Below are 14770 nucleotides of genomic sequence, written 5' to 3' on the forward strand. Positions count from 1 at the left end.
CACAATGACCACAATCTTTTTAAAATATCAATTAGAATTTTGGCCAGATTTAAGCATATATGGTAAATATGAGTCCTTTCGATGGATACGGAAGCATAAAGTGGGAGCAGTGGTTAGAAAGTGTGTTTACATACTGATCTTTTGTCTCCAGGCAGAAAGGAGCAACAAAGAAGAGCAACATTAAAGGGAATAGAATGTCTTTCATGACATGAAATAGTTTTAGATTCATTTGTCTATTGCTCTATAAAATACAGCATAATCTTCAGTGTTGATTTTGCTGTGTTTTATGATTTATTTATCAGACGTGTCTGCAGGGTCACTGTCATCTGTTTAATTGTAAATAACATTATACTTTGGTTATATCCCTGGGTACAGTTGTGGAGACATTGATATTGAGGAACTACTGTCAGTAGTGTTTCCCTTGAACTAGTAAAGAGCAGAACTGTCTCGGCAGTACAATTTTAATAATAATTGGTCACACTTATTCTCTCCACATACACACACATACTAACAACACTCTCTCAATTGACTCAGACAGGATCCAGGCTCAGTGTGAGGTTGCCCCAGGTCAGGCTCTGCTGGAAATATCTAGAATTGACCACACATGCTACTGGTTCTCCTCCAACCCCTCAACCATTCAGTCTCACACACACACACAATTGCACATATCCGCATGCACATTTTCAACTGTTTGTTGTTTAGCTAGATGACTCTGGAGGAGATAATTACCCTCTTCAAGGACAAGGAATATTGGAGGAACAAGACAGAGCTGTGGAATTCATTAGCATTGGTGATTTTTGTTCAACACTCCGATTCCTGTTGTTTAACAGGACAGAGACGGAACAGGAATAATTCTCAAGTAAACTGAAGAATCAGGACTTGATAAGAGGTGTCAGGAAATGTCTTGTTGGATTGACCTCATTTGATTTGTTTAAATGAATGGAAGTTGAAGGGAGAAAAAGAGGAAAAATGGGTAAAGACAGGATTAGGAAAGAAAAGTGCACTCAGCATTTTATTCATCTGTCCCCTGTCTTTATAAATGTCTGTGTGTGTTGCAATGTGTATTTATCATGTTTGGCGGCTCTACTTTGATTCGACAAAGCTTCACATTTGATTTATTTCAACCAGGCGCAAACAGAGAGCAGACCACCATGAGGCCATGTCTTGCTGTGTGTTTACAGCAATATGCTCACAATTTCAGCAGCATTTATTCTGCAAGACCAATCAAAGCTGCCTTCCAAAGGATGCTGAGTGGGAAACACTTGTAACATGTGTACTGTAAACTATACAGTGTTTCAGCATTGACCCCCACTCAGCAGCCGCTCATCACAGACACGTAGAGTCTCATAAACATTACTAATGCAAAGGCATACAGGAAGCCAGATTTTTAAGAACTAAGGGATGTCAAGGTTTGACCAGCAAACTTATACATAAAAAGGAATTTTTTAAAAATTGCTTTTTTTTGGGGTTTTGTTTTGTTTTGGTTATTTTAGTCTTTTCTTGTCTTTGTTTTGCAGCATGAGCAGGGTTTAGTCTCTGATCAGCTAACACAAGAACACTTTTCTCTCTTTCCTTTCGTCATCTTTCCTGCTCAGTTCTTGCCTTTGAACGGGTCAGTGAGGGAGTCCAGAGATGTAACTGCTACCACTTGGAGACAAAAGATCAGTCTTCTCTCCGTAGAGAAGCAGCAGGTGATAGATTAGCTAGAACAAATTGGAACCATTTCTCTCCTGTGTCCCTGGTTCCTGTCAAGCAATGAGTTCTTAGAAATGTTGTCAGTTACTGTATACAAGCATGTGCCCCTCCGAACCATCCAGAACCTCTCTAATTCAAGTCAGATGGCATCAGAGGTATGTGTCATTGGCCTTACACAAAATTAGACTTTTTGTAACCGTGGGATTCAGTAGATACCCCTCAAAATATTATTGGCCCTTCTAAACACAGACATACACACATGCCCTTCACATATGGACCCTGTGTAATTGGACACATTGCCACCTGTGTCTGACACAGGCTTTCGGCTGTCAAGTGTCAAGCGTGAAAGTCAGCTAGAGAAATCAAAGGTGGAGTAAAAAAGAAAACAGTGTTTTGGTGGGTACACGCACACACACATATATCCAACACCAGGTTCAGAGTGGGGACGGCGTCATGCATGACCTCGCCAAAAAGGCACAGTAACCTGGGTAATAAGCATATTTGATCTCCCCCACCACTTTGTAGAGGCATATACATGTGTGTATGTGCCTCTGTCAGACCCTGATCTTCCACTTTCTCCAGTACTAATAGAGGCTGACACCTGAGAAGGGCCAGTCTATGATTCCTTGCAGCCTGTTCACATTAAGGCTTGTTCTTTAAAGGTATGTGAACACCAGCACCATGTCTCTCTGTCTGTAGACTTGGTGCTTGTCCTTCCTCTGAGACTCTCTAGCGTAAAATAGTCATTCATTTTATGACTAAAGTCAAAGTGTTCCTAATGAAAACATTTGTGCATGAGAGTCCCACTGCTGTTGAAGTCCTCACCCTGCACAATGATCAAAGTAAGACCACATTTCTTTCAATATGTTTTCTTCACTTTTAAAAGCTTCTTTGTTGATTCTACTAAAACATAATAGGCACACTTTAAACAGTGACATCGATATGCTTCCTTTACTTTACAGTGAATAAGCATAATCCCACAATGTTGCACCTGAATCCATAAATTCTGAATTTGCAGCTCGGTCTGTAAAACCTATAACCTATGTTTTTTTTCCTGTTGCGAGGTTTTAGTTTACTCCTTTTATATATTCATTGCCTTGAGAGAAAGATCAAATGGAGCACATTCCTACTGTATATTTGTCTTGCATCCATAGCACAAAAGGGAAAAAAAATAAAAATTGAATATCATCTTAGGAGTATTACTCAAATCTGTTCCACATATGGTTGTATTGAGCTACAATATGCTGGTATTAAGATTTAGTGAGTCATCTCTTGATGCTGCTTCCCTGCAGTAAAGATGTTCTCCCTCACTTGTTGAATAAACTTTGAGGGAGCGGTACAGATGCTGAGGCCCAGTTCATTTGCTGAGTCCTACATGGAGAGTTGACTTTGTGACCAATCAGGTTAAAATCCAGATTTAGCAGTGAAGTGATAAAGAAATATTTTTGTGACTAATCATGCAATACCTTGAATTTAGAAATGTATATTGTGTATGTTGAATATGTATTTAATATACAGAAATGGTCTTTTAATTTTGTCACCGTGCCTCTGACCTACAGTGTGTTGTCATGTAAGTCTGTAGGTTTTTGGTAATTAATACACTAGCTGCAACTGACTCCATAGTCTGTTTGATGAACCAATTTAAGCCTTTTAGCTTGGAATATAAAAGCAATTCAGTCTGTGTTCAGAATTATATTAATTTGTGTAATTAGCTGTATGTAGTGCCTGTAATTTAACAATATTAGTTGTGTCCCAACTAAATGTATAACCCTTAATGACTTTTAGGAGGTTTTTGTTATTATAAACATTACTCATTCAAGAAAATGTTCAATTGATAGCAAATCTTGAAAAATGTTAGAATTTTTAACAAGTTGGATCATTTGTAATCCTAGTCAGGGGAAATTCAGATGGAATAAAGGCAACGAATCAGTTACAATCACACCAGAGCTGGCTGGGTTGGAGCTTGGGATGAGTTTTTCAAGGTGGGGGCAAAAAGGAACATAGGGAGGGAGGACAAACTATAATCAGTAACAGGTCACCATGTGTTGAGAGCCAGGCAAGGCTCAGGCCCCTTCACTGGCCCTGAGTGGGTCATCAGAGACATCTTTATGTGATTACGGGGGGAGGGGCTCATTAGGTTGTAGGTTGAAAAAAAGAAAGATAAAGAAGGGTAAGGAAGAGAGGAGAAAAAGTATTAATGTAAAAGACAGAAGAAGCACATACATGGGCTACATGAAGGATAGGGGATCGAGTGAGAGGGTGAAAGACTATGGAAAGAGAACGGCAGAACCTGAGCAGTTGCATATGGGATATTTATTTCACCACTGGAAAGTTTCCTGGTGACAAGTCAAGTGGAAATGATAAGCTACATTGCACAGCAAATTCCACCTATCTTCCATCCAGTTCCTCTCTCTAGCTATCCTTCCATTTGACTATGTGCCTCACTTCCACTGGAAGACTGTGCACACAGCCTCTTAATGTTTGTGCGTGAGTGTGAGCATACTGATCTGCCATTCTTGGCAGTTCTCCAGTTCATGTCATCCAGTGCACCTACCTGGGCAGGAGGCAGACAGAAGGCATGAAACCCTTAAAAAGCCTCTGAACACTGGAGCCTTGATGAGACCATGAAAAACAGCTGCGCTTGTTTTCGGCCGCTTCCCTCTCCCCATCATCATGACCAAGTGGAAAAATGGGATAATGGAAGTGGTGTAAAACGGCATTGAGTTAATTCTTGTGTCTCAGTAAATTCCAGTCAAGTGTTTGAAGGCAGCAGTGCACCAGAGAGGGAGAGAGAGTTGGAACTGCAGAGAGCAATCTCTTGATTTATGTAGTTGGCATGAAGGAGATATTCTCCTCTGCTATTCCGCAGTGTCACGTTAGGATATTACAGTGAGACAGCCAGTAACTCTGTGTGTGTATGTGCGTTCATGAGGAGAAAGAGAGTGGACCCAGCTTTGCATGCCTGTTTATTGCATGCAAACATAGTGATTAGAGAAAGAGAGAAGAGCTCAAAGATTGATTTACAAGACACAGTACCATGTAGTTTCCCATGGGTTAGATAGCTTAAGATCTGTTCAGAGACACTGATAACCCCCAGATGGACTGTGACCAGTTTATGGTGGGTTACCAGATTTCAATGGTAGGTTTTAAAGAGCGAGGCCCCCAGCCAACAGTGAATTTATTCAATTTGTGTCCTCAGTTTGACATAATTTAAAAGGCACTGCTTTAGCATTGAAGAAATCTTTGTGAACAGTTTTTCACTAGATTGTTATGCATTCTTTCATTCATTCAAACTTTATTACAGAGTCGTGTTCCAATCATAAAAGGTTTACACAAAATACTAATTTCATATTCTCAAATACCAACAGAACATGCAGAACACCGAAAGATTAGGCATGACTGTGCGCTGTTGAGAGAAGAAGTTTTATTACCTTCCCAAAAGCTTTGCTCTTTCTACTTCCTGCTGGGATTTCTTCAACACTCAGCACTTCATAAATACTAGTCGGGATGAGCACAAGAGGCCCTCCCCTCTTTAAAAGTGGCTACTCAGAAGCAGCTCACAAAAGGAATTGTTTGTGAGGTTTTGTTGGCAGTGCAGTTTTATTAATGCGCTTTTATTTTCTGTTTTTCTTCCCCCTTCTCCATCTCTCATTTTTTCTTGCTATTTTCTTTTACTTTCCCTCTCCACAGCTGAGTTAAATGTTGAGCTATCACGCCCCCTGAAAATCAGTCCCACTTTGGCAAAGCTGGAGCAAGCCAAAGCCTACCTGAAGAAAGTTCTGCCAACCCATACGTGGGATACCTCCAGTAAAACACTGTCTGCTTCCTCCACGCCTCAATCGTCCCCGATGAAGACACCACTCAGGGCCTGTCCTGGTCGTTCGGACCCTCACCACCAGGCCTCAGCCCTTGGTAAAGCCAGCAGCATCAGGGCTCCAGCATTGTCCTTCCACAAGGTTTTTCTCCACACCGCACAGATTGTTGTTGTCATGGAAACAGAGGCCCATCCAAGGAAGCCCAGCATGACAGTATCGGTGTCAGGCATGACAGGGAGTCTGAACATAAAGCCAGGGCCAAGAATAGAAGGTGAGTAAAATGCAAACCTAAAACTGCAAATAAGTAAGTGAATGATCAAATAAACACGACTGAACATTTGTATTATACGCAAGAGTCATCTTAATTCTTTTATGGCTTTGTGTTAAGTGTATGAGCTGTAGTGCTCATACACTTAACACAAAGCCCCCCCCCCAATAAGTTTTAGCAGAGCTCACTGTGTAATTAGGTCTTTGACCTGAGTTACTCTTATGTTCTTCATTTGAAAAGGGAAAAAGTAGTAATTCGTAATGTGATTCATCTTTTTCTGCTGTATTTCAATATATGTACCACTTGTTTCAAGGAAATTCTTGAAACAAGTGGAGCTACATTGGAAACAACTGTAGTGACTTCACTCCATCTGGCAGATTTAGTCTTTTTTTTTTAAAGTAACCACAGATTTAGGCCTCAGTGATGCAGTGCTAGTAAGTGTACATGCTCCTTTATTTGTGGCGTGTCACTTGTCTGGTGCCCAAACTCACAACTTAATCCAACAGGAATCATTCCAGGCTCCTTGAAAATGAAATAGTTATACATCGATAAATATCGAACACAAAAATGTAGAACATGGGGAACAAATTGTTCTGTTTCATGATATTATGGAACCAATCAAAAGTGGACGTAAGCTCTATTCAGCGCACACCACAATTACATACGTTGTTCTCCCAGATTTAGAATTTTGTCAGTGCTGTCTGGCCAGGACTCTCTTCCAAAGAAGACCTTTGATCCAATGGGACTCTTTCCTGGTTAAATAAAGGTTATAATTAGGCTTGTAGCTGAGATAGAACCTGTCGGTCATGTGTGTAATCACAGGGTTTGGCAACACATTGCAGAAATATAAATTGATTATGATACTTCACAAAGGGTTGTCGTTTCTGATTATTTGACACTGTTACGCACTTACCCAAACTTTCCACTTCCCACCTTGCTTTATGATGTCTCAGCCAGTTTGGATGACCTTAGACTCTGTTTTTGACTCACAGTGGAGAAAGATCACGCACCAAACAGAAGTATTGCTTTCAGTATTATTTGGAAAATTTTGTGTTTTATTTTGTATGTGCTAGTAAAGCCATCTTCTGCCAATGTTTCTCAGTAAACTGTAAAGTGAGATATTTGAGTTGGTATTGGATCTCAAGTTGTTTTGGGACTGTGTGTGTTTGATTACATGGGTGTGTGTGTATTAGGACCCCAGCAAAATAAGATGTTTTCGTGTAATGCGTTCTGAGGGTGAGAGGATTGTTTTCATGTTAGAACCTAACCCTGCCTTCATCAACACTGACTGTTATCCAGGAGCCACCGCAGTGTTTCCATTATGCCAATCAGAACTGCTAATGCTAATGTAAATGAAAAAAGCTTCCAATTCTTCTGTGCCTCTGGTGTGAACCGGCGTGCTTTAACAAATGTTCAGCGATTTTTAGTTTGTTTTTCAGTTTTTGTTATTCCTTGGCATGTCGTTCAAATTGGACAGCTGATAGAAACAGACGGAAAAAAGAGAGTTTTGAGCTGACATACCACATGCAGTAGATATCAAGAAACACTTTGACTCATAACTTTGCAAGTAGATGGTTTATACCTCAGTGCCGCCGAGCAAAACATTCTTTGTTGACTGGGGTTCGAGGACAGAGCTGGAACATGTCTCAACTAAGTGCCTTCATCTGTTTAACAGATGTTGTTAATATAGGGTTACTTCAGATAAAATGATTGTCAAAAATGTTAATTAAAACCTCAAACAATTTGCACTTTGTTTACGCAAATCTGCATAACTGCACAATGACACAATACTCAGTCCTGTTTCCCTGCACTGATTTTCATCAGCTTTTAAGCTTTCATCCGTCTTTGATATGGTGACTTTGATAAACACAATTGAGTTTCAACTATATGTGTACAATGCAGTGAAAAAAAGAGCATAAACACAATCATGCTAATATGGAAACAAATATTCTCCCAATCGCTTTGCTTTAAAAATTCATTCTACTGTATAGAGCAGTCAGTCTCTTTAGTACTCATTAATACTTTCAAAGAGGTCTTTGATTTGTTTCAGTAAACACAAAAAATGAAGATTGATTGGCAGTGAAACAGAGCCACTACTACAGGCTGACGGAACGCAAATAAAACACTTGGGATCAGAACCACTGGAGTTTATTGACATCTACTGGATCATTCATCCTTAGTTTGGCTCCAAACTCTTTGAAACTTGGTGTGCAGCAGAAATTATGTCTGTCTGAAATACCTGGAAGTTTTAAGACCCTGATGTTTAATTTCTGTGCCTCCTTACTGAAGACACATTGACATCATCAGAACCTGGAAATTCTGACAGTAGAGAAATTTATCACCAAAGTTTGAAAAGATTTTAAAGCAGACTACAGTAGATGTGCTTCTGAATAACATTTATCCAGTTATCCAGTTTCTTTTTTGTTGTTGTTTTTGAGAACTTAAGCACCCATATAGATTGTGTCACAACAGGGAAAACCCTGAGGGCTTCTTCACATAGTGTTTCCAGATTTGTTGCCACTGAAAGGAGACAAACTATCTCCAATTACATGGACTGATCTCTGGTGACAATAGATGTATCTGCTGACTTTTAGCCTTAACTGCACCACCTTCATCACTCACCACTCTGATCCAAACCGAACCCCAGAAAATGGATACCATGGAATTTTCCAGAGATAAAGGTCAGGATTCCTGTTCACTAAGGTTTAGCCTTTGAGCTACCGCAATAAGTCAGGAGGAATTGCCCCACAGGGAATGGCTGTACATGAGATGTAAGACAGAAAAATTTAATCCTACTACTGCTACAGTGTGCATTGCTACAGTTACTGTTGTTGTTGCTGCTGCTGGTCCTCAGTGGCAGAGGGAGACGAATGGACCAAACCCTGAGCAGACCTCAAGTTGATGGCATTGTGCAAGGAGAAACAGGGGAGGAGAGAGAGTGATGTGAAAGACTCACAAGAGGGGTTAAAGAAATAGATGTAGAGAGAAAAATAAGAAGATGTAGTGAAAGAAACATGAGAGGTGATAAGAGTCTGAAAATAGCGCACATATAAGTTAAAAATAAAGTTGCAAAGGAAAGAATGCACAGAGGAAAGAGAATGGAAGGAGATATGCGGTAATATGGGACAGACGGGAAACAGAACACTTCAATGACTGATCGGTAAGTTGAGTCTCTTCTGTAGATGTCATTACAATCACCCCATCCCACCCTGTCTTCATCACCAAACATACGTTGCTGTCATCCATTCCCCATGCGTCCGAGGAACATCTGGGGCTCTGTACCTGGTCATAGCAGCCCCTCTCAACCAGGGGACAAGATGGAGAGAGGGGGGATTAGGTTGACAGTGAGGTGTGTTACCAGATCCTGTGTTAATGAAAAACAAGTGGAAGCCTGCATTCCTCTCTCCATCCATGGCTCACCACTCCCCAAGGTAGGGGGGCATTTATAGTTCAATGAAAGAAAAGAGGGAGACGGGCAAAAGAGAGAGAACAGATGTCTTAGGGTCCATGAAACAGGACCCTCCCTAATCTCTCAGCTCTCAGTCATACTGCCCATACAGTGCCCCTGATTTCCTATAAACACACGCACACACACACAGCCCCACCTGCACGCCAGCAGACTTTGTTACTATTACTACTGCGCACAATTTCTAAGCATACACACGCATGCAAGTCTTTCTCCTTGGTCCTTTCCCTATTTCTCATGGTGATTTACTTCAGTAAAATGTTAAAGCTAACTCAATTAATGAATGATTTGCAGTGAATTAGTAATTGAATTGTGTGAAAGAGAATGTCACTTGGGAAGGCGAGGGCTGAATTGTCCAGTTACCAACACATGCAGCTGCTCAGTCAAATGTATTTTGTAGTTATAGAGATTAAATGTAAACAGCATCCTTCATTGCAGGATCAGAGCTCATATTTTGATGAACATGGTTAGCTCCGGGTGTGGATCTTTGTGGAAACTTCTACCCTGACTGGTGGTTTAAAAAAAGTACTGTTAACCCTTTAGGTTTGCAAACCTGACAAGGACCTCTTCAGGCAGGTTATGTCTAGACACCATGCCATAACCTAAGAACCATTTATGATCACGCAAAACCTGCAAAATAACTAAATCCTCAGATCTTTCCTAGCAAAGGTTATACATTTATTTTAGATGAGCACTGAAGTCACTTACCTAATTCTCAGTATGTATACAGTGTAGCACCGGTAAAAGGTTTGATACACCTACTAATTCAAAATGAATGGATAGTTGTCTCTTGAATGGTTCTGCATATAATAATAGAAGAGGAGCGGGAAGCCATGAGGATTTGGATTACATTATAAAATAACCAAAATGAATATGAAGTTGTCCAAAAGACCCAAACTTTACCTAAAACCTAATAATTTGTCACGTTCATCAGATTTTGGTAAGGATGAATAGTTCATGTACACTTTTATCTTCTAATCTTTGTTCTGACGAGGAAATCATATTTAGAGTTGAATATTTAGAATTTAACGCATATCTGTCACACATATTTTATGTATGCATTGCAGCTGTCATTGAACCCATATGTAACTCATCAGCTCTCATCAGCTCATGTATTTGTAATGGCTTGGATGACACACAGCTTCCTACACTGCGCCATTTTGGCCGACAATGTCCCCTGCTACAAAACCAGTTTCCTCCAGTGTCCTATAGTGGTCTTGTGGTGAGTGAATAGCATACTTCTGTGGTGAGTGACAGTATATTACTTCTATTACTCTTACCATCCCAGAAGGTCTTCAGGGGCCTCTGCTAGTTATGTAATGACTCCTTTAGGTTTCTGCTAATTGATACCAGTACGTTGCAGGGTATAAATCAGCCAGGCAGTGGTCAGATAACGGCTGCCAGGGAGAAACCGACATGGTAAATCAGTCTCCGATCCTATCTAATCTTACCCGGGTGTTTGGCAGAGATGTCTTTCACTTTAGGAAGATTTCCACCCACCCTTTTTCCCACCACCCACGTGGTTCCTCAAGTGTATTACGTTGTATGTTAGCTTGCAGTGGATATGCGTGTGTACTTGATGACTGGTAGGCTACAATGGCAGCATTAGGCATACAGGTGTACGTTGTGTTTGTACGTTTAAAGCATGAATCCATACTGATACGTGTTCCTTGCTAAGGTCTTACTCAATCATTATCTAGTTGTTGCTTTTTCAGAGTTTGGACAGGAGTATAGATTGCTTGTTTTTATATGTGACCATGTCAACACATTTATTGTGCTGCCAAAGTAATGCTCTATAGTCAGGATATTGGATATAAATGTATAGTTTATTAAAATGAATGCGATATGATTTTGTCAAAAAATCCCTTTGCACAAACAGCTGTTTCCTTACGTCTACTGAAACAACACTCCTCAGACCAGCCTGTTTTAGGAGTGGGGAGCAGGGAAGTGAACAGCTTCTCACTCTACCTTGTACACCGCTATGCTCTTCTTGAGGTTGTGACCAATGGCTACTCCATCCCATGTAAACAGGATGTTGGTGAATACTAAGTTACTGCATTTTTTTTTTTTAAATTGGCTAGGGACACACTGTCATGTTGACTTTTGCATACAACCCACTGCAAGTGACTCAAGATTATGTCATACAGCATGTTTCAGTACTTTACATGTGATCAAAACCTGGACCGCTGTTGAGTACCTTGATTAAATCAATTCAAATATGATAAAGCTATTCCTCCATTCACATCAATAACACTCAAGCTCTCTCTCGTTTCATATAGATATAGTTAGAAAATGTTTACCACCCTAGGTTGAAAGTTATCGGTACCAGCAAACCATATTTTCTCATAAGTCATAATGGACCAAGCAGATGTACACAGCATAACTCATTACAATGCATGTGTGCCATTTATTAGTGTGTTTAAACATTTTGTATATAGATAGGTCCATATAAATTAGGACACTGACAGAAGTTTTTTTTCTTTTTTTTTTACCTGAATACTGAAACATATTCCAATTATAGTTATATAATGGACATGGACATAATGTGTAAACTCTCAGCTTTCATTTGAGGGTATCCACATTTGAATTGGATGAAGGGTTTATGAGTTTCAGCTCTTTAATATATGCCACCCTCTTTTTAAAGGGACCAAAAGTAATTGGACAATTGACTCAAAGGCTATTTCATGGGCAGGTGTATGCAATTCCTTCATTATGTCATTATCAATTAAGCAGATAAAAGGCCTGGAGTTGATTTGAGGTGTGGTGCTTGCATTTGGAAGATTTTGCTGTGAACAGACAACATGCGGTCAAAGGAGTTCTCTATGCAAGTGAAACCAGCCATCCTTAAGCTGCAAAAACAGAAGAAACCCATCTGAGAAATTGCTACAATATTAGAAGTAGTAAAGTTTGGTACATCCTGAGAAACAAAGAAAGAAAGAAAGCAACGCAAAAAGATCTGGATGTCCACAGAAGACAACAGTGGTGGATGATCGCAGAATCATTTCCATGGTGAAGATAAACCCCTTCACAACAGCCAACCAAGTTAACAAAACTCTCCAGGAGGTAGGCAAATCAATATCCAAGTCTACCATAAAGAGAAAACTGCATAAAAGTAAATACAGAAGGTTCACTGCAAGGTGCAAGCCACTCATAGGCCTCAAGAATAGAAAGCCTAGATTGGACTTCTAAAAGTCCATCTAGATGAAAACATCTAAAAAAGCCAGCAAAGCTCTGGAAAAACATTCTTTGGACAGATTAAACCAAGACCAACTTCAACCAGAATGATGGCAAGAAAAAAGTATGGAGAAGGCATGGAACAGCTCATGATCCAAGGCATACCACCTCATCTGTAAAACACAGCGGAGGCCGTGTGATGGCTTGGGCGTGCGTTGCTGCCAGTGACACTGGGACACTAGTGTTTATTGATGATGTGACACAGTACAGAAGCAGCCGAATGAATTCTGAGGTGTTCAGAGACATACTGTCTGCTCAAATCCAGCTAAATGCAGTCAAACTGATAGGGCAGCGTTTCATAATACAGATGGACAATGACCCAAAACATACAGCCAAAGCAACCCAGGAGTTTATTAAAGCAAGGAAGTGGAATATTCTTGAATGTTCAAGTCATTCACCTGATCTTAACCCAACTGAGCAAGCATTTCACTTGTTGAAGACTAAACTTCGGACAGAAACAAACAGCAACTGAAAGCTGCTGCACTAAAAGCCTGGCAGAGCATTAAAAAGGAAGGAAACCCAGCATCGGGTGATGTCCATGAGTTCAAGACTTCAGGCTGTCATTGCCAGCAAATGGTTTTCAACCAAGTATTAGAAATTACCGTAACATTTTATTCTCAGTTATTTGATTTTTTTCCAATTATTTTTGAGCCCCTGAAATGAAGGGATTGTGTTAAAAAAATGCCTCACATTTTTATTTTGTTGTTTCTTTTGTTCTTTTGTTTTTTTTGTTTCATTTAAAATTCATTGTGGTAATGTACAGAACCAAAATTAGAAAAAAGTTGTCTCTGTCCAGATATTCATGGACCTGACTGTATTAACATCTCCTAAATTACTGCACTTGGAGACCTACATCCATCATAAAAACATGCTAATAAAGTAATACAAGAAATTAGAAATTTAAAAAAAGAAGACCTTGCAAAAATATTGTATATGATATTATAATCTGAAGGGACCACTTAATTATATATTTTCAAACCAAGGGGGCTCAGAAAAGTGCCTGGTGTGTGTTCAGAATGTTTCAGCTGGTAATGACTCCAGACATCTAAAATTCTCTCAAGAACAGAAAAGGTTATTTTTCTCGCATGTCCCCTTTAAATTTCAAAATGGCTAAGTATGATATGATTGTAAAATATATAAAGGATAATTTAATTTCTCTGTATGCATGTGTTTATGTGTTTGCCTTGTAAGGTATCAAGTGATTATTTGATTATTTTTCCACTGGCTTCCAGCATTAATCATCCCCTGCACACAGCCATGTGCCTGCATCTCTTCCATTTTCTTCCCGTCATCAGCAACACACACTCTTTCTTATTCATTTTCCTTATGTATATTATTTATCATGCATCCCTATTCGTTTCATTCTCCATATCTGCATATGATACTTTTTACCTATGATATGTAAGAATATACAGCATGTGCTAAAGCCTGCCCCTTCTTCCAACAGTTTCTCAGGTTGCCATTTAGTTTTTTGCATTCCATCTGCTCCTCCTGCACAATCCAACAAGGTAATATCTTTGGGCTGTCTCCTGTCACATCTCTGGAGACAAACCTACAGAACCGTAATTTAGTCATACAAAAACAGAAGTAAAGAGAAAAGATGGAGAAATGTACCCCCTGACTATTTACTCAGCCTGGAAGGAAGAATGGGGTTTAAAAAAGAAAGGGATCTCCCCTCATTAAAACCACTCTCAATTAGGTTGATTGTTGAGAGGGCAGGCTGCTGCTGCTGGCTTTAAAACCAGGATGCTGCGGTCAGCTGAGCTGTAAATGACGCACAGTGAGACAGGAGAGAATGCTTTGATACTCATCGTGTGTGTGAGAATGTGCATGTGGGAGGATGTCTTTCCACTTGTTCACCTGGGTGTGATGGTTGAATATCTGCTGGATGCAGTCATTTGGCAGTACTTTTTTGTATGTACTTTCTGTATGTACTTACGTGTGTCTTCACTTAAATGTGCTTTTATATGCGTTTATGAAAGATTCTCAATTTAACAAGCTAGTTTGGGATTTCCCTTTTGGGCTGTTCACTAAATTTTAGCCATGAAAACATGCCCAATGTCCAAAGTCTAGTAAGTAATCTCTAAGAAATCTGTGCCGCAACACCAAAAGCAGGTAAAAGGCCAGTTTATATCAAGAATGTCTTTTCTGAGAAATGTGAGTCACCCATTGTTTATTCAGGCAAAGCCCTGTTTCACTGAATCACCCGTGTTGTATTAGTGCTCTTCAATGTTGGATTAGGTGTTCCTGAGTCAGTTTACTAAGTCTGGAAATATATTGTGTGTCATTTCA

The 14770-nt window shown here is 39.8% G+C and overlaps 1 protein-coding gene across 1 annotated transcript in view; it reads left to right on the top strand.

Annotated features, from left to right (window-relative positions):
- The window catches only part of LOC140316988 (intermembrane lipid transfer protein VPS13B-like), a 292443-nt gene that overhangs the window by 218050 nt on the left and 59623 nt on the right, over positions 1 to 14770 (top strand). The window contains exon 37 of the mRNA XM_072395068.1: positions 5386 to 5781. Coding sequence (XP_072251169.1) covers positions 5386 to 5781 — 396 coding nt within the window. The remainder of the gene's footprint in view (positions 1 to 5385; positions 5782 to 14770) is intronic.

Source organism: Leuresthes tenuis, unplaced genomic scaffold, assembly GCF_036924035.1.
Source record: "Leuresthes tenuis unplaced genomic scaffold, fLeuTen1.0.hap1 SCAF_10, whole genome shotgun sequence".
NCBI classification, from domain to species: Eukaryota; Metazoa; Chordata; class Actinopteri; order Atheriniformes; family Atherinopsidae; genus Leuresthes; species Leuresthes tenuis.